Source organism: Podarcis vaucheri (assembly GCF_965113315.1).
Source record: "Podarcis vaucheri genome assembly, chromosome: W".
NCBI classification, from domain to species: domain Eukaryota; kingdom Metazoa; phylum Chordata; class Lepidosauria; order Squamata; family Lacertidae; genus Podarcis; species Podarcis vaucheri.
In genome coordinates, this window is record NC_138757.1 from 18560782 (window position 1) to 18585988 (window position 25207).

General features: G+C 46.0%; 1 protein-coding gene and 1 long non-coding RNA gene across 3 annotated transcripts in view; one reads left to right on the forward strand and one right to left on the reverse strand.

The window, feature by feature from the left end:
• The window catches only part of LOC309523338, an 892159-nt gene that overhangs the window by 327354 nt on the left and 539598 nt on the right, over positions 1–25207 (reverse strand). The window lies entirely within an intron of this gene.
• The window catches only part of LOC309523294 (UDP-N-acetylglucosamine--peptide N-acetylglucosaminyltransferase 110 kDa subunit-like), a 116594-nt gene that overhangs the window by 58996 nt on the left and 32391 nt on the right, over positions 1–25207 (forward strand). For both annotated transcript variants that reach the window (XM_082207071.1, XM_082207070.1), the window contains exons 9-14: positions 921–1021; positions 7359–7512; positions 9541–9642; positions 11116–11295; positions 11631–11789; positions 14790–14879. In XM_082207071.1, coding sequence (XP_082063197.1) covers positions 921–1021; positions 7359–7512; positions 9541–9642; positions 11116–11295; positions 11631–11789; positions 14790–14879 — 786 coding nt within the window. The remainder of the gene's footprint in view (positions 1–920; positions 1022–7358; positions 7513–9540; positions 9643–11115; positions 11296–11630; positions 11790–14789; positions 14880–25207) is intronic.

Here is a 25207-nt window from a genome sequence, read left to right on the forward strand (position 1 = left end):
TTCCAAATGGCGATTTGTTTTGCGGCCGGCCGGCCCCCGACATGTTTGAGCATAAAACAGGGGCTCTTTAAAATACGGCATTGATCATTTGACAGTTTGATCTCCTAACAGTATTTCCTATGCACGCTAAAAAGGCAGTCCATTAGGTCCCTAATTATTATTGTTTATTATATAATAATAATAATAATAATTTTTACAAGTTAATTCCAAATGGTGATTAATTTCACGCTCGGTCCCCGCAACCTTTTGGCCTAAAAAGGGGGCTTTTTAAAATATGGCATTGATCGTTTGATAGTCTGATTTCCTATGCATGCTAAAAAGGCAGTCCATAGGCCTATTATTATTATTATTATTATTATTATTATTATTATTATTACAAGTCATTCCAAATGAGAATTTGTTTTGTGGCCAGCCCCCGCCACGTTTCAGCCTAAAAGTGGGGCTTTTTAAAATATGGCATTGATCATTTGACAGTCTGATCTCCGAACAGTATTTCCTCTGCATGCTAAAAAGGCAGTCCATAGGTCACTAATTATTATTATTAATAATTTTTACAAGTCATTTGAAAGGTGGAATTATTTCGCACCCGTAACCTTTGAGCCTCAAAGAGCGGCCTCCGTCTCTTTAGAATACAGTCATACCTTGGGTTACAGATGCTTCAGGTTGCATTTTTTCGGGTTGCGGACTGCCGAAACCCGGAAGTACCGGAACGGGTTCCTTCCGGGTTTCGGCAGTCACGCATGCTCAGAAGCTCTAAATCGTGCATTGCGCATGCGCAGATGCGTCAAATCGCAACCTGCACATGTGCAGACGCACCGCTGCGGGTTGCGAACGTGCAACCCACACGGATCACGTTCCCAACCCGAGCGTCCACTGTACAGCCTTCTCGGGGGAACTAAGAGTGATCTTCTTCCCTGCAGGTCTTCCCAGAATTTGCGGCTGCGCATTCGAATTTAGCCAGCGTTTTGCAACAGCAAGGAAAGCTCCAGGAGGCTCTTATGCACTACAAGGAGGCCATCAGGTGAGCTTCCAAAGCCATGGGAAAAATAGATTGAAAGAGCTCCTCCTTATTGTATTTTAATTTTGCTGGAAGCAGCCCAGACTGGCTGGGTATAAATAATAAATTATAGCTCGGCTTTTAATACCATCCTCCCAGATATTCTTATTAAGAAGCTGATGGATCTGGACCTTTCTTCTACCATCTGTGACTGGATTAAAGACTTTTTGAGGGATTGGACACAAACAGTGAGGATTGGGACTGTTACAGCTACCCCCCTGAAGCTTAGCACTGGCACCCCACAGGGATGTGTGCTAAATCCCTACCTGTACTCATTGTACACATATGACTGCATATCATCTGATCCATCCACAGTAATTATTAAGTTTGCAGATGATACTACCATAATGGGCCTAATTGTAGGCGGAGATGAAACAGCGTATGGGGGAGGTTCAAAAAGTATTTACTTGGTGCTCAGAGAATAACTTGCACCTAAATAGTAGTAAGACAAAGGAGATGGTGTTGGACTTCTGGAGGAAGAGAGGGGAACTTGCCCCGTTGTATATCGGGGGGGGGGGGGGGAGGCTGTGTGGAGAGAGTGTCGTCCTTTAAATTCCTGGGAGTTTACTTTAGTGAGGACCTCACTTGGAAAATCAACATAATTCAGGTGGTCAGAAAGGCCCAACAGAGACTCCATTTCCTCAGGGTTTTACAAAAGAATAATGTTAAACAACAACTGATGAACTCCTTCTACCGGTCCACAATAGAAAGTGTCCTTTCATATTGTATCACAGTGTGGTATGCTGCCTGACAGCCACGGACAGAAAGTCTCTGTGGAGGGTGGTGAATACAGCACATGATATCATGGGCTGTCCCTTGAGTCCGCTAGATGACATTGCAAGGGATCGTTGCCTTAGAATAGTGAGAAAAATTCTCAGGGATGACTCACACCCTGGCCAGCACCTCTTTAATCTTCTACCCTCGGGCAGGAGATAAGAAGCATAATCAGCCGTACCAACAGGCTAAAAAATAGCTTCTATCCGTGGGCTGTTAGGCTGTTGAACAGAAAATAACATTGCGAAATTGACTTGCAAGGTGGTGCATTGTTCGATAAGAGACTGAGTGGGGGGTGGAGGGAGGCTCGTTTAATTTCATTGTACACAGGATGTGCAATGACAATAAAGGTATTATTATTATTGTCAGGGGACTGCCATCAGAACAGGGGAGGGAGGCAGGGGCGCCGTTGGGATACAGGGAGCCGCAGAAACTTCTAAGGAGCAGTTCCTCGTCCAGCGGTGGGGAAAGCCACACCTCCAGTGGAGAAGAGAGGGAAGGGGCCAGCCAAGCGAGGAGCGGGCTCGAAGATGCTGCTGAGAGCCCAAGCGGAGGTGCACACGCCACTTCTGTCGCCCAACTTGCGCAGAGGGGTGAAACGCAAGGAGGGGAGGCGGAGAATTGGGGCGTCTTAAGTTCTTACGTTGGGGGAGAAGCCGGAAGGGGCCACTCCCAGATTCTGCAAGTGACTAAGACGGACATGAACCTTGTGTATCTTCACTGTAAATAGTTGGCACAATAAAACCTGTAAAAGACAGGTCGGAGTCCTGCCTGGTTACTCACTGAGCTGATAAGGCTCATTTTCTTACGAGCCCTCCCAGCAGAGCATCAAAACAACACAGCGGAAGGATGAGATAGGTATGAGCTACATTTTTATGCTTTATTACTAAGCTATGCAGAGAGCAAAGAAATATACATCTTCTCCCTGTGAGAGCAGAGAGCAACTGAACAAAGGAAACAACTGAACAAAGGAAACAGGAAACCAGTAACGTCACATCCCGTCTCCCTTTCCCCTGAGACTCCAATAGTATCTGGACTCTTTGGAATGTAAACACAGTCCTGTGACTGCAAGCAGCAGCACAGTGAGGAAACAGAAACTAACAAAAGGTACCGGGGCTGGAGAGCAAATTTAGCGGGAACCCTCAAGAGTACCTTGCCTTTAAGACTGAGTTTAAATACGCTGGACTTGCAAAAGAAAGAGTTTGACAATGATGAGGAGAGGGTGGCATTCATAGTTGCCCACTTAGAAGGAGCAGCCCGGGAATGGGTGAGAGCCCTGATAGCGGCGGGAAACGATGCCCTCCAGGACTTGAGGAAATTTTATGAGGCGATGGACGCAATGTTTATCAGGCGCACAGTAGAAGGGCCCTATCCGTGCCCTCCCAAGGCGGGCATAGTAGTCAAGGTGGTGCTGGAGCTCCCTAATGGCCACCTGGTGGAAGTGCAGGCCTTGGTCGATTCAGGAGCCAGTGCAAATTTCTTCATCAGAGACTGCCTTGGAGCATCAGTTGCACCTGCTCCCGCTAGACTTTCCCTTGCAAGTCACCACCATTGATGGGAGAGTTGCTGGGGGGGGGGAGTGACACACCAACCCCCCCCCATGAGAATGAGGGTCTCCAAACACTCCAGGACCATTGCTTTTCATGTGACCATCTTGGCAGGACCTCCTATCATTCTGGGAATGGGCTGGCTGGCTCTCCATGATCCGGTGGTGTCGTGGCACCAGCGATCCCTCACCTTCAGGTCGGCACACTGTGTGGAACACGGTCTGGGAGGGGAGGAGCCACGGGAGAGGAAGGCAAAGGTCGCTATGGCGAGTCTGGGGGAGAAGAAGATAATTCCTCAGCAGTATGCGGATTTTGAGGAAGTTTTCAGCGAGCGGGAGGCTGACAAGTTACCCCCACACAGGCCGTATGATTGTCAGCTCAATTTAGTCCCAGGGGCCAGACTGCTGGCGGGTAAGCTGTACTCAGTGTCAGACCAAGAGATACAGGATCTGAAGGAGTTTAATTACAAGAACTTGAGAAGAGGTTTCATCGGAGAATCTAAGGTGGTGGTGGGGAGTCCAGTGTTGTTTGTGGACAAAAAGGGGACAAAAGTGCGTCGCCTAGTGGTGGATTTCAGAATTGTCAACTCCTTGAACCCCTCGCTTTCCCCATGCCTTACATCGATGACGTATTGGTGAGAGTACGCCAGGGCAGAATTTTTTACTTTACCTCAGAGGAGCTTACAACCTGATCAGGGTGTGGGAGGGAGACGAATGGAAGACGACCATGTTTACACCATTAGGGGCATTTGAGTATCTCATTATGCCCTTCGGACTACAAGGCAGAAGTCCCTGTTTCCAGGCCTTCATGCATCACGTGCTGGGTTCCCTCCTGTACTGTGTCTGTTTCTTGCATGACCTCTTGGTCTTTTCAGAGAATGAGAAACAGCATGTGGAGGACGTTCTGCAACTGTTGGAGAAGCTCAAGGAGCATCAGTTGTGGGTCAAACTGGAGAAATGCCAGTTTCATGCTTGTGAGGTCGAGTTCCTGGGGTACCGGCTGTCGGATAGGGGACTTGCCATGGATCAGGAGAAGGTGAAGGCTGTGTTAGACTGGGAAAGCCCCAAGATGAAGAAGGATGTGCAGGGATTCCTGGGCTTTAGCAACTTCTACTGAAAGTTTATCAAGAACTTTGTGCATTTGTTGGCGCCCATAACTGGTTGTCTCAGTGGGAAGAGAAAGTTTATGTGGACTAAGGAGGTGCAGCAGGCCTTTTGAAAGCTTAAAGAAGGTCTTTGCATCAGAGGAGCAGTTCTTGCACGTGGATCCTGACAAACCCTTGCGGGTGGAGACGGATGCTTCACATTGGGCCATTGGCACAGTCCTGTTACAACAAGATGCAGGGGGAGATTGGAGGCCTTGTGCCTTTTTCTCCTGGAAGCTGAACAAATTGGAGCAAAATTACACAATTTATGACAAAGAATTGCTGGCCATTTATGCGGCTTTTAAGCAGTGGAGACACTTTCTGATGGGGTGCAGCAGCAGATCCAGGTGTGGACAGGCCACAAGAACTTGGAATATTGGCACACCGTGTGTGCTTTTTCAGAGGCAGATCCGTTGGGCAGAGTTTTTTGCCAATTTTAACTTTAAGATCCAATACGTCCATGGAGAGCAGAACGTGAGAGCAGACGCGCTATCCAGGAAGCCTGAGTACATGGAAGATGAAGGGCCACCCATGGCCAGACATAGGTTCCAGGAGGACAAATGGACCTGTGGGGGAGCACTGGCAGGGGAGGCAGAACTGGTGAGACTCACCAAAGACGATGACTTTGCTCAAAGGAAATTAGGCGAGCTCAAGGAGGGGCTGGGAGCAGATGGGGGCTTTGAGGAGAAAGGGGGGCTGTTATTCTACAAAGGGGCACTGCCGTATTTTTTGCTCCATAAGGCGCACCTGACCATAAGGCGCACCTAGTTTTTAGAGGGGGAATCAAGCTGCTCTTTGGGGCTGGGGGGGGGACCGGGCTTTCCCCTCCAGCCCCGACAAGTTCTGGGAGAAGCGGGCTGCACACAGCCTGTCCGCAGCTATTTGGGGCCACACGTGCAGCCTGTCCGCTTCTCCCAGATCTTCTCGGGGCTGGAGGGGGAAGCCCGCCCCCCCCAGCCCCGACAAGCTCTGGAAGCATTCCCCACCTCCCTTTAAAGAGCGCACGGCTTTTGCGGGAGGTGGAATTCCCCCACCTCCCGCAAAAGCCCACAGGAGCCGTGCACCCTTTAAGGAGCACACGGCTCGTGTGAGCTTTTCTACGAGGAGGGAGAAGGGACTGACTGGCCGCGTCAATCCCTTCTCCCTCCTGGGGAAAAGCCCACAAGAGCTGCAGGGAGCTTGTGTGTGGCTCTTGGGGGCTTTTCCTGCCTGCCTCCCCCCCGCATTCGCGCCATAAGACGCACACACATTTCCCCTTACTTTTTAGGATGGAAAAGTGTGTCTTATGGAGCGAAAAATACGGTATGTACCGGGAGAGCCTTTGAGGGTCAGAGTCCTCAAGCAGCTCCATGACAACCCTACAGCTGGGCATTTTGGGCAACACAAGACCATGTTGTTAGTTACGCGGGTTTTCTGGTGGCCCAAGGTAAGGGAGGATGTGCGGGAATATGTACGAGGATGCGACATGTGTCAGCAAAGAGGGAAAGGGCGGCTCTGGCGGGGCTTACCCACACCGGGGAGACCATGGGAGGCAGTGTCCATAGACTTCATGACAGACCTGCCCATGTCCCGAGGTAAGACGGCTGTCGTGGTGGTGGACCTGCTGACCAAGATGTGTCACTTTGTGGCATGCTCCCATGCGGTGACAGCTGAGGAAACTGCCAAGTTCCTGGATCACATCTTTTGGCTGCATGGGGTCCCTTCTAGGGTAATTTCGGACTGTGGAAGACAGTTCACCTTGTGTTTTTGGCGCAAGCTCATGAATTTGTTGGAGGTAGAGGTGAGCTTCTCCACAGCCAGGCACCTGCAGACTAATGGACAGGTGGAGAGAGCGAATGCCATTTTGCAGCAGTACTTGCGCTGCTATGTCAATCAGCGGCAGAGTGATTGGGTGGAGAAGCTAGCACTGGCAGAGTTTGCGTACAATAATGCTGAACACCTGTCCACAGGGATGAGTCCCTTTCTTTCCAATTACGGGTGTCATCCCAGGGCCTTTCCTCCTCCACAAAAATAGCTGTTTACTTGGCCGTTTTCCTATGCCATGAAGGCTGAAATTTCAATTCAGCGGAGCAGGGTCAAGATATTAACTGATATGCATGAAATTTCAGGTATAGCTGTATAATCCCTAATGTAGTAAGATAAGACCTTTGGAGCAGGCATTTTTTAAAAAAAGTTTTTTATGAACCGCCCTACTGAACACCCAATGCCTTTCAGTGGAGCAGGGTCAAGATATTAACTCAGGCATGGCCAAACGTGGCCCTCCAGCTGCTTTGGGATTACAATACCCATCATCCCTGATCACTGGTCCTGTGAGCTTGGGATGACGGTAGTTGTAGTCCCAAAACAGCTGGAGGGCCAAGTTGGGCCATGCCTGTATTAACTGATATGCATGAAATTTCAGATATAGCTATATAATCCTAGTGTAGTAAGATAAGAAGAAGAAGAGTTTGGATTTGATATCCCGCCTTTCCCTCCCCTTCAGGAGTCTCAAAGCGGCTAACAATCTCCTTTCCCTTCCTCCCCCACAACAAACACTCTGTGAGGTGAGTGGGGCTGAGAGACTTCAAAGAAGTGTGACTGGCCCAAGGTCACCCAGCAGCTGCATGTGGAGGAGCGGAGACACGAACCCGGTTTCCCAGATTACGTGACTACCGCTCTTAACCACTACACCACACTGGCCCTTTGGAGTAGGCATTTTCAAAAAAGAGTTTTTTATGAACTGCCCTAATGACCACCGCATGGGGTAGAAAGAGCCCTCTCGACCCTTTTTCCCCCTGCGTAACTTTGATGTGTTTTTGTACCAAAAATACGCTTTTTATCTCTCCCTCCGCATCAGAATCAGCCCCAGTTTTGCAGACGCCTATTCCAACATGGGGAACACCTTGAAGGAAATGCAAGACGTCCAAGGAGCTCTGCAATGCTACACAAGAGCCATCCAAATAAATCCTGCATTTGCCGATGCCCACAGCAACCTCGCTTCCATCCATAAGGTGAGCTTTGCGTCTCTGCTAAATCTCTTTTTTTCGGGGGGGGGGGGGACGACGACGGGGAAATCCATTAGTTTTTACAAAGGAAAACAATTGGCGAAAGCCATCCCAAATCGAGACATGTCGCAAAAAGAAAAAGGGAAAATCAGAATTTATGCTGGAAGTGCGAGGAGGCACACCGATACATTTATGGTGGGGTTGTGGAATAGTTCAAAAATTCATGAGGAAATAAAAAAGATTCTCAGAATTAATTTAGAGAAAAAACCAGAGGCATATTTACTGAGTATAAGATGTAAACAAATTCCACAAGATCGAAAGATATTATTCTTATATGCAACAGCCGCAGCAAGGCTACTGCTTGCACAAAACTGGAAAGGGAAATATATACCCACAAAGGATGACTAGATAAAGAAATTGCATTTATAGAATTGGCAAGGTTAACTGCAGTAATAAGGTACCAATCAAACCAGAAAATAGAAATACAATGGAAATGGTTTGAGGATTACATGTCCAAGTACTGCTCAAAAACTAACATGTTGATATGTTTGGATTAATGTTTGTAAAGCTGGTGAAAAAAACCAAGTTAAAAGAGTTAAGAAATATAAATTTAGATTAAAATTGCAATGTGAATGTGAGTGAAGGAAGTCACATGGGTATTTGGGTAAATAGTTAGTTGGGTATAGGGTTTAGGGTTAGATGTGGGGAATCCATGTATATAGTATTATATATGTAATGTATAGTGTTGAAAATGTACGGCAACTAACATGTAAAATGAAATCAATAATAAATAGGGGAAAATGTAAAGTGTAATATAATATATAGGAGGGTGAGGGACAGTCGAGGGAAGTCGCAAGGGTGTTTTAATGTCTGTAATTTATGGTGGTAGGGTAATATAAATGTGTATTATTGTGTTTATGTGTTTGTAAATAAAATTTAAAAAAAGAAAAAAGGGGAAAAATTGTACTTTTCAGTGTCAGGTGGGGTTTTATTACTCCAAAATAAAGTAAAAAATGCGGGGGGGGGGTCGTCTTATACGGGCGATTGGGTGGGTGAATGGCTTGTTTTCTTAAATTTGAGCCCCCCGAAATAGAGGGCGTCTTATACAGGCGGGAAAGCATGGCAGATTCCTACACCCAAAAATCACATTGTGACTTCCGATCACCCCAATGCGATCCCTATGTCATGTTTCCGACGGTGCCCTTTCACTCGTCTCTCTGAGATCTCAAATGCATTGCATTTGTCCTATTTCCTGCTGTCCTTCATCAATCCACACCCGCCGAAGAATTTAAATTTTTCCAGCCTTCTTTTAGACCAGACATGTCGCAAGCCTTGCCCAGGGGCCTAATCCAGTTTACTTACTGGGGCAAAGCTCAACAACTTCGGGGTAAAATTGCCCCGAAAAGGTCAACAACGCAGTATATGCCCTGGGGTAAAAATCTAAAAAAAAAAAGCTCAACAAGTTTTTGGGATTAAATCCTAAAGAAATCTCAACTTCAATCCTAGAAAAAAAAGCTCATCATCTTTGGGGTTAAATCTTGCCGGTCGATTTAATCTGGCTTCCTGGGGTAAAATCCTAAAAGAAGCTAATCAAATCTGGCCCCCTTTGGGAAAAAATTGGGCACCCCTGTTTTAGACAATACTCTGCAAGTGTCCTGTTTGCTATGAAATGTTTGTTCTGAAACCTCTCATAAGTCTGCCTGTAGGGCAGCTGGAGGGCTGAGTTCGCCTATGGCAGGCACCCCAAAACTGGGGCCTCCAGATGTTTTGGACTACAATTCCCATCATCCCTGACCACTGGTCCTGCTAGCTAGGGATCATGGGAGTTGTAGGACAAAACATATGGGGGGCCGCAGGTTGGGGATGCCTGTCTTGAGCTCATTAGGTATGCTATCCCAAAATTATCTTTATTTTTTTTACATGTCCACCTGGCGTGGATCATTGTACCGTTCGTCTCTGCTTCATCTTTGGTTTTACTGGTTGAGACAAAAAGCAGGTGGCAATTGCTAAAATATCTCTCCCCTCCCTTTCTAGGATTCCGGAAATATCCCAGAGGCAATTGCTTCGTATCGCACCGCCCTGAAACTGAAGCCGGACTTTCCCGATGCTTACTGCAACTTGGCGCACTGTTTGCAGGTGAGGAGGGCTTTTTCACCAATATAAGGGCTAACACTTCTGGGGTTTCCAGTGTTTGGGAACCGAAGCGTTTAAGTCCCAAGGTACCACAGTAGTGGTAAGGAATTGTCCAGTAGCACCTTAGAGACCAACTCGGTTTGTTCTGGGTCAAAGCTTTTGTGTGCAGGCACTCTTCTTCAGGTACACAGAAACAGAAGTCACCAGACCCTGATATATAGTGGGAGGGTGGAGTCAGGTATTTCTCAGAAGGGTAGGAGGAGATGCCTTGTGGGGGTCAGGTGGGATTGCTATGAGGAATTATGAAAAATGAAGCAAGCCATTGTGTCGGCAATGAAAGCATTGCGTTGACTGGGTTTGAGTCATTGACAATAATTTCTGATCAAATCCCATAAGCCTCTGCATCTCTGCCCATCTTCTTTACTGTTCATTTTCTACACCTGACAGGCATGTATAAGCATTCTAAAACACAGGCCAGTTGCTTCACCAGGTATCCTGGGTCATAAAGATAGAAGGTAGCTTTGATGTAGGAGATGATTAGCATATGTAATGATTAGCGTATGTAATGTTTCTGAAATTCTTTTGTAAGAAGACAGCTGCTTGGAGATCCTGTATTGAATGTCCTGGGAGATTGAAGTGTTCTCCTACTGGCTTCTCTGTCTTGCGATTCCTGATGTCAGATTTATGCCCATTTATCCTCCCAGGACATTCAATACAGGATCTCCAAGCAGCTGTCAGAAACAGACTTGAAAGAGAAGTTGCTGAATTACAACTTATTACTCAACTGAAAACGATGGAGAGACCTGGTCTGAATAGAGATACTGGATTCCTGTCTCATTACATGTGCTAACCATCTGCATACTATCCCTTGCTTTTTCCTGTAGGACTAATTGCAGTCATTCACAGTCGCCCACAGGTTGACCAAACCCATTGAGTCATACTACCCTTCGGAGAAAAACCCTACCCTCCCTCTATATATCAGGGTCTGGGGACTTTTCCTTCCACTATATATCAGGGTCTGGGGACTTCTGTTTCAGTGTATCTGAAGAAGTCTGCCTGCGCACGACAGCCAAGTGTTATTATCATTAAATACAAGGATTAAGAAGGTGTCAATCATGGAGGCACAGGTCTGTAATCCTTTTTTACCGAAAGGTTCAGCCTTGCTGGCATCCTCTCAATATGGACAAGCAGAGGAAGGTTTCCTTTTGGGAACAGTAAAATCACCCGTCCCCTACTACCCTTCTGAGAAATACCCCACCCTCCCACCTATATATAAGGGTCTGGTGACTTCTGTTTCAGTGTATCTGAAGAAGTATGCATGCACACAAAAACTTATACCAAGAACAAACTGAGTTGGTCTCTAAGGTGCTACTGGACGTTAAAATTTTTTTAAAATATATTTAGACTGTGTCAGACGAACACGGCTACCTACCTGAATCTAGAACGTAATTCAGGGTTTTCTTTGCCTCCTCTCAGATCGTTTGCGATTGGACCGATTATGACGAGAGAATGAAGAAGCTTGTCAGTATTGTGGCTGACCAGCTGGAGAAGAACCGACTCCCTTCGGTGCACCCCCATCACAGCATGCTTTATCCGCTATCTCATGGCTTCCGAAAGGCTATCGCTGAGAGACATGGGAACCTCTGCCTGGACAAGGTGGGTCTGTGCCAGGCATGGCCCAACTTGGCCCTCCAGCTGTTTTGGGACTACAGTGCCCATCATCCCTGACCACTGGTGCTGTGAGCTACGGATGGTGGGAGTTGCAGTCCCAAAAGAGCTGGAGGGCCAAGTTGGGCCATGCCTGATCTAGAGCAGTGGTGGCCAAACTTGGCCCTCTAGCTGTTTGGGGACTACAATTCCCATCATCCCTGACTGCTGGTCCTGTTAGGTAGGGCCTCCCACATCTTTGAATAATAATATTCAAAGGGAAAAAAAGTTATTATTATTACATGTCGTTTCTGTAACATGGCTTCCTTGAATCCCCCTGCCAGATCAACGTCCTCCACAAGCCGCCCTACGAACACTCCAAGGACTTGAAAGCCAGTGAGGGCCGGCTCCGCGTGGGCTACGTCAGTTCTGACTTCGGCAACCACCCCACCTCCCATCTCATGCAGTCCATCCCAGGCATGCACAATTCGGACAAATTCGAGGTGAGGTGCACAAGAGGGTGGCCGTGCGAGTAGCTCAGGCAGCAGAGCGCCGAGACTCTGAATCTCAGGGTCGCGGGTTCGAGCCCCATGTTGGGCCAAACGAACAAACGAATCGTCATCTGTGTCAGCCCTCGGCTGTAGCAATAAAACAAGACGATCTGCAAAGAATAGAACTGAAAAGGCAACGATATCAAATACATTTGAGGGTTTTGAATCGAGAGTGGGTTTTATTCTGACTGCTCTAGCTCAAAACCTGGCCACCTTTGTAAGTACCGTATTTTTTGCTCTATAAGACGCACCAGACCACAAGATGCACCTAGTCTTTAGAGGAGGAAAACAAGAAAAAAAATATTCTGAATCTCAGAAGCCAGAACAGCAAGAGGGATCGCTACACAGTGAAAGCAGCAATCCCTCTTGCTGTTCTGGCTTCTGGGATAGCTGTGCAGCCTGCATTCGCTCCATAAGACGCACACACATTTTCCCTTACTTTTTAGGAGGGAAAAAGTGTGTCTTATGGAGCGAAAAATACAGTATGTACCGGGAGAGCCTTTGAGGGTCAGAGTCCTCAAGCAGCTCCATGACAACCCTACAGCTGGGCACTTTGGGCAACACAAGACCATGTTGTTAGTTACGCGGGATTTCTGGTGGCCCAAGGTAAGGGAGGATGTGCGGGAATATGTACGAGGATGCGACACGTGTCAGAGAGCAAAGAGGGAAAGGGCGGCTCTGGCAGGGCTTACCCACACCGGGGAGACCATGGGAGGCAGTGTCCATAGACTTCATGACAGACCTGCCCATGTCCCGAGGTAAGACGGCTGTCATGGTGGTGGTGGACCTGCTGACCAAGATGTGTCACTTTGTGGCATGCTCCCATGCGGTGACAGCTGAGGAAACCGCCATGTTCCTGGATCACATCTTTTGGCTGCATGAAAAGGCCTTGGCCCTGGTTGAGGCCAGTTGAACATCCCCGAGGCTTGGGACCTCCAAGATATTATTATTTGCGGACCGTAAGGTCCTCCGCGGGTCATGCCAGGAGAGGCGGTCCTGCAGGTACGAGGGGCCTTGGCTATATAGGGCTTTAAAGGTTAAAACCAGTTCCTTGAATCTGACCCTGTACTACACTGGGAGCCAGTGCCGCTGGTATAGCATTGGACAAATGTGATCCCGCGGTGAGGACCCCGTAAGGAGTCTCGCCACGGCATTCTGCACCTGCTGGAGTTTCTGCGTCAGCTTCAAGGGCAGCCCCGCGTAGAGCAAGTTACAATAATCGAGCCAGGAGGTGACCACCACATGGATCACCATGGTGAGATCAGGGCAAAAGAAGGCAGGGACCAGCTGCTTAGAGCAGCAAAGGTGGGAAAATACCGCCTTTGCTGTAGCTGTAACCTGTGTCTCCATAGAGAGGGAGGCGTCGAAGGTTACACTCAAACTCTTGACGGAAGGCGCTGGCACTAATTGCGCCCCTGCAAGAGATGGGAATTGCCCCCCCAGCCCCATTTTGTTCCAGCCCAACCAGAGGACCTCTGTTTTCGAAGGATTTCACTTCAACCGGCTCCCGCACAAGCATCTGGCCACAGCTTTCAAGCCTCTGGTCAGTGTGTCCGGGGCCGAGTCAGGATGGCCGTCCATCAACGGATGAAGCTGGGTGTCATCAGCATATTGATGACAGCCCTGCCCAAAATTCCAGACATGCTGGGCAAGGGGCGCATAAAAATGTTTAAAAGCATTGGGGAGAGGATTGTGCCCTGCAGAACTCCACACACCAAGGGGTGCCGTGACGACAACTCCTCCCCTAGCGCAATCCACTGTCCCCGACCTGAAAGGAAAGAGTGCAGCCATTGTAAGACTGTGACCTGAATCTCCACGTCCTTTGCTGTCACCTGCTCCTCTTGATCTGCCAAGAGAGAGGACGCTGGGGCAGTGGTTGGGCGACCCGGAATGGGCAATAAAAGAGGGGTGATAATCTCACTCTTCAAGTCTTTTTATAAAGGGCATGTGCCACTGATTTGGTGCTGCCATCTCTGCAGGGACATGAGCGTTTTTTGGGTGGAATCTGTTGGAATCGTCCCTCGAGTCCAGCCAAGGGCGAGACATTTTAATCTTGCGACGGTCAAAGCACGTCTACATTTTGGGATCACTCAGTTATGCAGATCGGGTGCTGGAGAGTTGAAATGGGAAGGGGGGAGAGAGTCATACCACGGGCGAAATTTCCTGATGGCAGCCAAGTTGTTCTGACGCTTGAGATCATTTAGGCACTGACAGATTAGACCAGGCACCCCCAACCTTTGGCCCTCCAGATGTTTTGGACTATAGTTCCCATCATCCCTGACCACTGGTCCTGTCAGCTAGGGATCATGGGAGTTGTAGGCCAAAGCATCTGGAGAGCTGCAGGTTGGGGATGCCTGGATTAGACTGCTTGACTGTTTTAAGATGTATTTTAATTAATTGATTGCCTGTTTCTATGTTCTTTGTATACTGTATTAGTTTTATCATGTTAGCTGTCCTGAGCCTGGCTCCGGCCAGGGAGGGTGGGGTACAAATATGAAATAATTATTATTATTAAAATCCAAAGTCAGTAGCTGTTGTGGGGATAAGCCACAAGAGGGAAGCTCTTGGGCAAAAGATTCCCGCATTGCAGGGGGTCATACTAGATGAGCCTCATTGCCCTTTCCAACTCCCCAGTTCTACAATTCTCTGTCAGCGATTGCTTCATCTTGGAGGAAAGCTGTGATGGTTTATGCGCTTCGTAAATTCTGGCATTTTCCTGCAGCGTTTGGGAAAGATGGGCTTTGTCCGATGTCCCCCCCCCCCCCCGTGTTTTGCCGCTTCTCGCGTGCTCCCTGCTCAAATGACCCTCAAATGTATTTTATACAATGGACTTTTAATTTCCATTCTTTGTATATCGTATTGTTTTATTGCAATTGCCAACACAAAGAAAGATTAATTCATTCATTCAGTGACTGGTCAGCCTCAGTTCTAAGCATCTCCTCTCTTTCCCAGGTCTTCTGCTATGCCCTCAGCTCTGACGACGGCACAAACTTCCGGGTCAAGGTGATGGCTGAAGCAAATCACTTTATTGACTTATCTCAGGTGAGAGCTCTTTCCCCCCTATATATCCTAAATAACGCTCTTGCCCGGGCAACCTTTTCCAGAAGATACTTGTCATTTCGAGGAGTTTAGCGATCTTAAAAAATAATAATAATAATAATAAAATTTTATTTATACCCTGCCCTCCCCTGCCGAGACCGGGCTCAAGGCGGCTAACATCAGTTATCAAATACATTAAAACACAAAATCAAACAATTGGTTTAAAATACAATTCTAATCACATTTAAAATCAAAATAAAACTCAGAGATACGGTCATCTCTTCCTGCCTCTGTTTACTTCCCTCATGCTAAAGCTCTTTGATGGCCGAGAACAGGCTTTTAATGCATAATCTGGCAGAAGGAAGAAGCGCTAATGTTGTGTACTTTCTGTTCTTGGATGCTAGACGTTGTTAGGAGGAATGTGCGGTATCGGAAGAGGGGGCTAAATAATGAATAATCGGCACTAGCAGATTCTTCAGGTATCTGAAGAAGTGTGCATGCACACGAAAGCTTATACCAAGAACAAATTTAGTTGTTCTCTAAGGTGCTACTGGATAATTAATATATTTCGACTGCACTAGCTAGTGAGGCAAACCATCCAGGCTAGCGATCAATAATCTATAAATCAGATTTTGGGGCAGAGCTTGGAAACTCATGTCTGAACTCATGGCTGAAGGGTCGTGCAACATGGGGTGATGTGGGGTGGTGGTGGTCACTTTGCCGCTTCTCAGGAGCTTTCCAGTGGCTGGTTGAAGTTCTTGCTTGGTAATATATATATAACAGGGTAGATTTGATTTAAATCAAATAGATTTAAATCATGATTTAAATCACTAATCGGTGTCCAAACTTTTTCCAAAGAGGGCCAGATTTGATGACGTGAACATGCGTGAGGGCTGGCCAAAGTTCTTGAGCTTTTTTTAGGATTGAAGATGGACTTTGGACGTGCCTGGCCTTAACCCGAACCCCAACTCTCACTCTAGCCCTTGCCTTTGCCCTAGCTGTAAACCCTAAACCTCAAAACCCTAAGTCTAACAGTAATTCTTACCCTAGCCCTAGCTCCAGCCCTAGCCCTTAGCCTTTGCCCTAGCCCTTTCCCCTAAACCCCTAACCCTAAACTACATTTCATATGATTCCTGGATGCTCTCAAGTCATGGGTGCAGAGTAGTTCTTCAGATACCCTGCCCAGTTTTGTCACGGAGCACGTCTCCTGAGCTATGGCAATCTGACCAAAACGTCGCACTTTCCTGCAGTGCAGGATTTTGCAAAAGCAACGGCAAGTGCACTGTATGAGGGAAAGAAGCTCAGAAGGACAATTCGAGGGCTGTGACATCGTCGCCGGGTTGTCGAGTCAACCTGAAAGATGCCTTAGCAGATGTAGTAGTAGTGTCAGATGCTGGTGTGGTTGCTCGAGAGTAAACAGGCAAGACTCCGACCTGTCTTTTCCAGACTTTATTCTTGGTGCAAACTATTTACAGTGAAGAGCGTCGTAAGTTCATGTCTGGCTCAATCGCTATCAGAATCTGGGAGTGGTCGGTTGTTGGGTTGGAATAAACGACAGACGAGTAGCAAGTGTCATCTGGGAGGCATCTCCCGAGCAAGTCTTGGGGAGTCCCTTTTATTGAATATTACAGCAATTGCCACGTATGTGCTTATTGCTGATTGGTTAACACAAGTACAAAGCAAAGGTTACATATAGGCATTAATCACCAATAGATTAAAGGCTGGGAAAGGGAGCACAGAACTAGACAGGCATGAAAACCTCCTAATTAAATTATAACTAGTGATTGATATAGCAAGACTTAAACAATTACATTCCGATAGATGTGGTCAACTATGCATTAAGAACAGGTCAGAGTATAATGTTTTCATGAACTTAATGTGAACTGAACATTCTGGGATGATGAGGGAATGTCTTAGTAGTAGAACGGTTTGTGCAGCATGTGCAGAAGAAAAGCTTAGAAGCAAAACTTCCCATCATGCCACTGTCATGTGCAGAAGCAAAGCTTCCCTTCATCTCCCCCTTTCGTTTTTGATTTAAAGGTGAGTGGGACAAAAATACTTCGGGATACGTGGTTTGCCAGCGCATGCCCGAAATAAGTCCGTCCACATCTCCCCTAATGTTTACTGTTGGTGCTGCCATTTCGCAAAGTAGGCAGCAATGATTTTGTTGGGTGGCTGAGGAGGAGAAAAACACTGAAACCAAAGGCGTATGAGACCAGGAATGCATTGGATGAAGCAACATAGCAAAATTAATATACATATTATGACAATGGCATATTGAAAGAGATTACGAAACCAATTCAGGTTTGGCAACCAACCGGTGAGCCACTGGGTGAATGAATCCCAGAGGACAGATAATCCAACGTCCTGTTTGATGTGGTGTGTAAGATTTTGCAAATGAGAGATTTGCTTTTGAGTGGCTTTAGAATTATCAGTAATATTAAAACAACACGTCATCCACTTGTTCACAGCCATAATGATGAAGCATCAGTAAATGATCTATAGCAGCACAATTTTGCAAAAGTCCATGTTGGAGTTCACTCTGTTCTTTATTCAAAAGGTGAAGAGCTTGTGAAGTAAAATTTAAAGCCTTTGCTGCGGAGCAGGCTAAAGAATTAATATTCCTACTATTCCGTACAGCCAATCCAGGGACTCCTAAGAGAGAAACAGCTAAAGAAATATATTCAGATCTACTGGGAAGAGAAACAGAATCATCACAATCATTAGTCAATTCTATAGAGCGGCAATATCTTAGAGCGGGACAGATGATGCTTTTTGGGTAATATGATGGACAAACGGCTTAAACAACAAGGTGTGCCATTGCTAATGTTTGCTGGAATATAATTGAATGTATAGCCTGGACACGACCAGAACCAGCCTTCAGGCAGCTCTGTATATTTATATACATAGGAAATATTTACATAATTAGAGCAATTAAAATTATCCTTGCCCAATTTCACACAGTTGGTTTTTGTGCAATTGACCATACGGGCGCAAGTGACATTAAAGGAAGCCATGTATGTGGTCAACAAATCAATGGCCAACGGTGGGCGTCAGCGCACTTGGTTACCCCAGTTCTGGTAACCGGAATAACCAAGGGTGCGGAGAGAATCATTTTGGGGTAGGGATGAATAAAACCAGGTATCATTTTGCATATCAAGAGGGTCATGGCAAACAGGGATAAGGCAAGAGCCAAGGATTTCACCAATGGATACCTGCTGGGTGAGGCAGAAGGAAGAAGAAGAAGAAGAAGAAGAGTTTGGATTTGATATCCCGCCTTTCACTCCCTTTAAGGAGTCTCAAAGCGGCTAACATTCTCCTTTCCCTTCCTCCCCCACAACAAACACTCTGTGAGGTGAGTGGGGCTGAGAGACTTCAAAGAAGTGTGACTGGCCCAAGGTCACCCAGCAGCTGCATGTGGAGGAGCGGAGACGCGAACCCGGTTCCCCAGATAACGAGACTACCGCTCTTAACCACTACACCATACTGGAACCACCGCTATTAGGAGCGGAAGCAGAGAGGGGCAAAAACAAAACGCTGAAAATGAGCACTATCATGGAATTTATATTAAGGCAGGAAATGAGACACAGAAGCAAATTATCAGGGGTTGCTTCTAGCTGCTTTTCCTTTCTAAGCTGTTCAGCTTGAAATGAGAGTGATTTTATTTGGCCCCACGTCACTGGTCCATTACGATTTCCCCGCTTGCGGGGAAGTGCAAGCTTACTCATTAAATTGAATGGTAGCTTGTAATTGTTGTAATAAGTCTCTGCCCCACAGATTGAGGTGGATTTTTAACACACAGGGTTGGATGTATGCAATGGTTTCAGAGCTATCAGGCAGAGAAACAGGCAGCCACTGTACGCTTTTGGAAGAGGTTTGAGCTCCACCCACACCCCAAACTGCAGATGCAGACTCAAGGGGCCACGTGGGGTCCCAGCAACTACTGGAAATTACAGAAATGTCTGCGCCCGTGTCAATCAAGCCTTCTAGAACTTTACCATTGATTTTATACTTACGAAGAAGTTTCTGTTCACCAATCCTCTGGATTACAGCTAACAGCTGTGGAGGGAAAGGAGAGAGCTCGTGCAAATTACTATCCATAATAGAAGCAGTAGGGTGAGAAGGGAGCACCACCAAATGCGCCCAGGACTCACCCTTTTTTAACTGCATGGGCATATGGCTCCAAAGTTGAACCATTATTGTGCCCACATAGTCAGGATCTAGGACTCCTGGAATAACCAGGATTCCTTCTTTGGCCGCAGAGAATTTGGGTAAAATTAAGCCTGCGACCTTAGGTGGTAGTGGGCCCGCCAATTGGGTGGGCATAAGCACAATTTCACCAGGTAAAACAGTGTCTTTGGCCTCTTGATTGATCAAATCAATGGTAAAATCAGAGGGCATATTTTTTGGAAAATTTTCAGCAGTGGAAACGAAAGGCGGAGGGCTCTCTATTTGTCCTGGCCCGAGAGTTGGGCTGCCATGGAGTTTCCCGAACTCCTGCACTGATTTGCCCAATGATAGCCTTTCCCGCATTTCGGGCATTTTTTGGAAGGTTTAGCCCTATTGGCATCACCATTCCTGTTTTCTCCCCCGCCAGGGGCTCTGCATTGTTTAGCAAAATGGCCTGGGCCTTTGCAATTGAAGCAATTGCCCGTAGGCTTATTGCTAGCCTGGATTGCGCCGGCAAGCAAAGACATCGCATGGCTCTGGCTGCCAACATCTGCACAGGCTTGAATCATATCGGCCAGGTCATATTTAGGGCAATGTATGATTGACTGCAAAGCCTTTTTGCAATCGGTGTTTGCATTTTCAAAAGCCAATTTTTTCATCAATTCATTTTGAGCTGTAGTGTTATCAATCTGCCTAGTGACTGATTCTTTCGAACTATCTATAAAGTGATGGTAGGGCTCCGAATGCTGTTGCTTAATATTAACAAAGGAGCTCAGCGGTTGCCCTGAGACAGGGACTTTCCGAAAGGCGCGTTGTATTTTTTTTTTTAATATTTATTAAAATTTTCAAAATGTTACAAAAAGAGAAAACAGAAAATAGCAACAAAAGAAAATACAAAGAATCCCCTTCCCACCGTGTAAAGAAGAAAGAAGAAAATTCCAAATAAAAAAACAAAATTGCAAAAATCCCAAACTTTAAAAAGAAAAAAAAACATTTAAAAACAAGTTCATTATTTTCAGACCCTTAACTGTCATTACCTTCTTTCTTAGACCTCCTCCTCCTCCCTTCCTTTGTATCCTAGTTGTTAATTATCCCAGCAAATCCTTTCCTTTCCACGTTTCATAAAATTCTATCATTACATTACCCTAGACTATTTTAATCCTATCTTTTCTATAATAAGATAAACCTTAAAAATTTAAAGCTTAAGTCTTAACCTTGCCAGCTTCTTATAATCATAATATTCTTTCATAATTCTTTGAGCATCTTTGCTAAAGCCAGGTGATTTCTTCCAACATTTTTCTATCATTCATCAACTTTATAAAACATTCTGATAATGATAAAGGGGGAAAAAAGAAAGGTATAAACAAGTCCAATCTTTATCCAACGCCCCTTCCTCCTGGTTCCGGGATTTGTCAGTCCTTATTCCCATCAGTCTAGCCCGGTAACCTTATGTCCGAGGCCCTCAAGTCACTTCCATGGCCCTTCCGCGGCTCTTCTTCATATTTGTAGTTGTAATTTCCCTTATCTCCTGCTCGTGGTAACTCCAGCTTAACAATATCTCTTGCTCGTGGTAGCTCCAACTTAGCAATGTTTTTAACTCTTCTCGACAGATCAGACCCTTTTCCGTGTTTATCGCTGCATTCCATGTGGTAATTAAAAGCATATTTCAAGGGCCCTCCAAAGTTGAGAGCCCCGACAGTCCCAAACATTTTGCAGCCCATTACCATATTTGAAGAGTCCAGACATCCCAACATAGGGGGGTCAATCCAGCCCCCCATTTCCAAACCACACCAAACTTTTCCTTTCCAAATCTGGCTTTTTCCAAATTCATTTGTCCAATCCAAAAGATCATACTCCTGTTGGGTCTGTTCTGTCAAAACACACTCCTGATTAAATGCCACAAACTCCTGTTCTGTCAAAACACACTCCTGGTTTGAATCCTGAGTATGCTCCACATATTTTCCTGCTGTCTGGTCAAAACATTCCACTGCCTGTTTAAGATTTCTAGTCGAAATGACCATCCAGTTCACCTTTTCGTGTAATTCTTCCAGTAGAGCATTTGTTTTGTAAAAGGCACACACCAAGGCTTCTGGATACATTGTCCTACAAGGTCAAATACTTTCCCACGATTATTCTGTAGCAGCTGTCAGTTCCCTGGAGTTAGTTACAGTTTCACAAGCTCCCCCTAGGGGGAAGACTTCTGTTTATTCTTGCTACGGAGTTTCCTTTTTTTAAAATGCTTTAGATACTTTGTCCACATATCTTCCTTTAAAATGCGAAAGGGAACAGTGGAATCGCAAAGTTTCTCTTCTTTTAGCTATCTATCAAAAAGCAATTGTCTTGGTGAACTTTCACGTCAGTCCTGACACCCCGCTCCAGGATCAGGACGGAGGAAAGTTACTTCCCTTTAAAGTCACTTCAAACAGTCCAAAAAAAAAGCTTCACAATTTAAAATGTTGAAATCCAATCTTTTAAAGACAATTTCCTGAGCTCTAGTATAAATTGCCTTTGCTTTATTCTGTTTACAAAAGAACGGAAGGGTGACTTCCTGTTTAGCCCTTCCCGCTCCATACCCAATTCGATAGATTTTTTTAAAGTCCGATTCTGTCCTTCTCACAAAATCTTTGTTTAATATCCAATTGTTCAAATAATAAGTGCTCATGGGTGCTTATTTTTAGAGTCCAAATTGTCCCAGGAAAAAAGGCAGCGCTCTCCGGCAACAGCTGTACGGCTTCGCTCCACGGAAATAGCGATTGACTCACAGCACCGCGCCACTTCCCCCTCCTCACTTCGGAGCCCGTTGGTGGGTTCCTTAGCGGATTGGGGGGGGCGCTAAAGGTGCCCGCTGAGTCCCATGGTCACAGGCTTCATCCGCCTGTGATTTTTAAAGGGTCCCCGCTTCGCCGTAGCGGAGAAGACCCTGTTTACCGCGGAGCCAGTCCCTCCAGTTCAGAGGGAGTCCGCCATTGCCGGTGGCGCCACCCCGGATGTCCGAAAGGCGCGTTGTACACAGGTCACGGTGCGACTGAAATGTAAAGGTGTCAACGTCGCCTGGACTGTTATATTATCATCCTGACCAGCGCCATAAAGTTGACTGGCTGAATGCTGTGGATCAGCCAGGGCTGATGCGCTATGTTTAAATTCACTTTCAAAAACTACATATTGAGCCAGGGATAAAAGCATTCGCATCAAATCTTTCCAATCTTGGGGTAGCATAGTGTAGCCATTCGCTATCCCCTCCAGCATCCCTATCACATAAGAGGATTTTAGGCCAGAATCAGTAATGGCTTTCCTTAATTCTCTCAGAACAGAATAAGGAAGTGCCTCGTACATCACCTGCTGTTGAGCAGTTCCTGGGTTTGTATAGGTGATAGGGAAAGCAGATGGCATTTCACCAGCCCATTCAGTCTTTTCCTCTAAGGACAGGAGCCCTTTCTGCCTAGCCAGAGAAAGCGCGGCGTGCACAGCTCCTGTAGGAGAGCACGCAGGGGCTGTGGCAGGCGAAGGAGGGATGGGGGGAGGATGTGGGTTGAGGCGTAGGGAGGGGTTGACAGGGTTGCGAAGGAGGCAAAAGCTTTGGGTAAGGTGGGGGATTGTCTGCAATGGCTAGAAGGGCAGGGGCCGACGGAGATGCCTGAGGTCCTAATTTAGCAATGGCATCTGCACATTTCTGCCAAGTGAGCAGACAATGAATCTGAGCCCTCGGTTCTGCGAAGAGGGTTTTCCCGATCTTTTGCCAAGCCTCTATCCCCAAGGAGCCTGCCTCAGGGTACCGGGGCATTGGCAAGCAATCGCACATAACAATTGTTCAATTTCTTTTAAAGAAATATGAGCACCCGCTGTCTAACGAGATGGAGCAGCTCCTTGGCATGCTCCTTTTGGAATTTTGTCAATCCCCCCCCCCCATACTCACGAAGTAGCGCGCTGAGACTTTTCCAGTCGAGTGAAGTACAGGGGCCGGCTGCGTAAGGGATCTGGCAATCACATCGGGGTCACCAGATGTTGGGTTGGAATAAACGACAGACGAGTAGCAAGTGTCATCTGGGAGGCATCTCCTGAGCAAGTCTCGGGGAGTCCCTTTTATTGAATATTACAGCAATTGCCACGTATGTGCTTATTGCTGATTGGTTAACACAAGTACAAAGCAAAGGTTACATATAGGCATTAATCACCAATAGATTAAAGGCTGGGAAAGGGAGCACAGAACTAGACAGGCATGAAAACCTCCTAATTAAATTATAACTAGTGATTGATATAGCAAGACTTAAACAATTACATTCCGATAGATGTGGTCAACTATGCATTAAGAACAGGTCAGAGTATAATGTTTTCATGAACTCAATGAGGGAATGTCTTAGTATTAGAACGGTTTGTGCAGCATGTGCAGAAGAAAAGCTTAGAAGCAAAACTTCCCATCATGCCACAGTCATGTGCAGAAGCAAGGCTTCCCATCATGCCACAGTCATGTGCAGAAGCAAAGCTTCCCTTCAGTCGGTCTTTGTACCTCCCCCAGCATAAAAGTCACGTCACCCCCAGCCTTTTCCGCCCCTCCCTACACTGAAGCCTACTGTGCAGAATGGCCGCTGGCAAGGGCGTACTTCCCGCCTCTCCGGTTTGCTCAGGCTCAATGTTTAGGCTCTCCCTAGCATCCCCTGGTCCCTGCACCTCTTCTCTACTGGAGGTGGGCTTTCCTCCTCCCCGGAAGAGGAACTGCTTCGCAAGATTTTTGGAGGCTCCCTATAACACAACTGCCCTTCCATCTCTCGCCTCTGAGCTGATGGCAGTTCCCTGACAAGTAGTAGTAGTAGTAGTAATAAATTTATTACTTATACCCCGCCCATCTGGCTGGGTTTCCCCAGCCACTCTGGGTGGCTTCCAACAAGAGATTAAAAAAGACATTGGTCCTGGAGGTTCTGCTAAACATGATTAGAAGGGACCGGTTGGTTAAAGGTATACAGCTAAACAGTACAAATTGAGAGCATTTGCAGATGACTTAGTACTGACGTTACAGGAGCCAGAATCTAGTACTAAAAGGGTTTTAGAATTAATTCAAGAATTTGGTCAAGTGGCAGGCTTTAAACTGAATAAGTTAAAAACTAAGGTTTTAGAGAAAAATTTAACACTGACTGAAAGAGATAGGTTTCAGAATGAGACAGGATTGACTGTGGTAAAGAAAGTGAAATACCTGGGGATTAATATGACAGCCAAAAATGGGAACTTATTTAAAGATAATTATGAAAAATGTTGCACGGAAGTGAAAAAAGATTTAGAAATTTGGTCAAATTTGAAGCTTTCACTCTTGGCCCGAATTGCTGTGATAAAAATGAATGTACTGCCGAGAATGTTGTGTTTATTTCAGACACTGCAAATCGTGGACAAGATGGATTGTTTTAAGAAGTGGCAGAGAGATATTTCTAGATTTGTCTGGCAGGGCAAGAAGCCCAGAATAAAATTTAAGATACTAACAGATGCAAAGGAAAGGGGTGGATTTGCCCTGCCAGACCTTAAACTTTACTATGAATCAGCAGCCTTTTGCTGGTTGAAAGAATGGCTACTTCTTGAAAACACAGACATTCTGGATTTAGAAGGTTTTAATAATAATTTAGAAGGTTTTAATAATAATTTGGATGGCATGCATACTTATGGTATGATAAGGTCAAAGCTCATAAAGCATTTAAAAATCATATTGTTAGGAAAGCACTGTTTAATGTCTGGATAAGATATAAAGACTTGTTGGAAAATAAAACCCCAAGGTGGCTGTCACCAATGGAAGCGAAAGCTTTGAAAAGGCTCAATATGGAGGCCAAATGGCCGACATACAGTGAAATTTTGGAACAAGAAGGAGACAAACTGAAATTGCAGAGTTTTGAATAATTAAAAAACAAAGTGAGAGATTGGCTTCATTATTATCAGATAATGGAGACATATAATTTGGATAAGAAAATTGGCTTCCAGGTGGAAAAGTCAAAATTAGAAACGGAACTGTTAGAACCCAAAACTAAGAACTTGTCAAGAATGTATAATTTGCTGTTGAAATGGAATACTCAGGACGAAACGGTGAAATCTGTTATGATTAAATGGGCACAGGATGTTGGACACAATATTATGTTTGCTGACTGGGAACAGTTATGGACCACAGGTATGAAGTTTACGGCATGTAA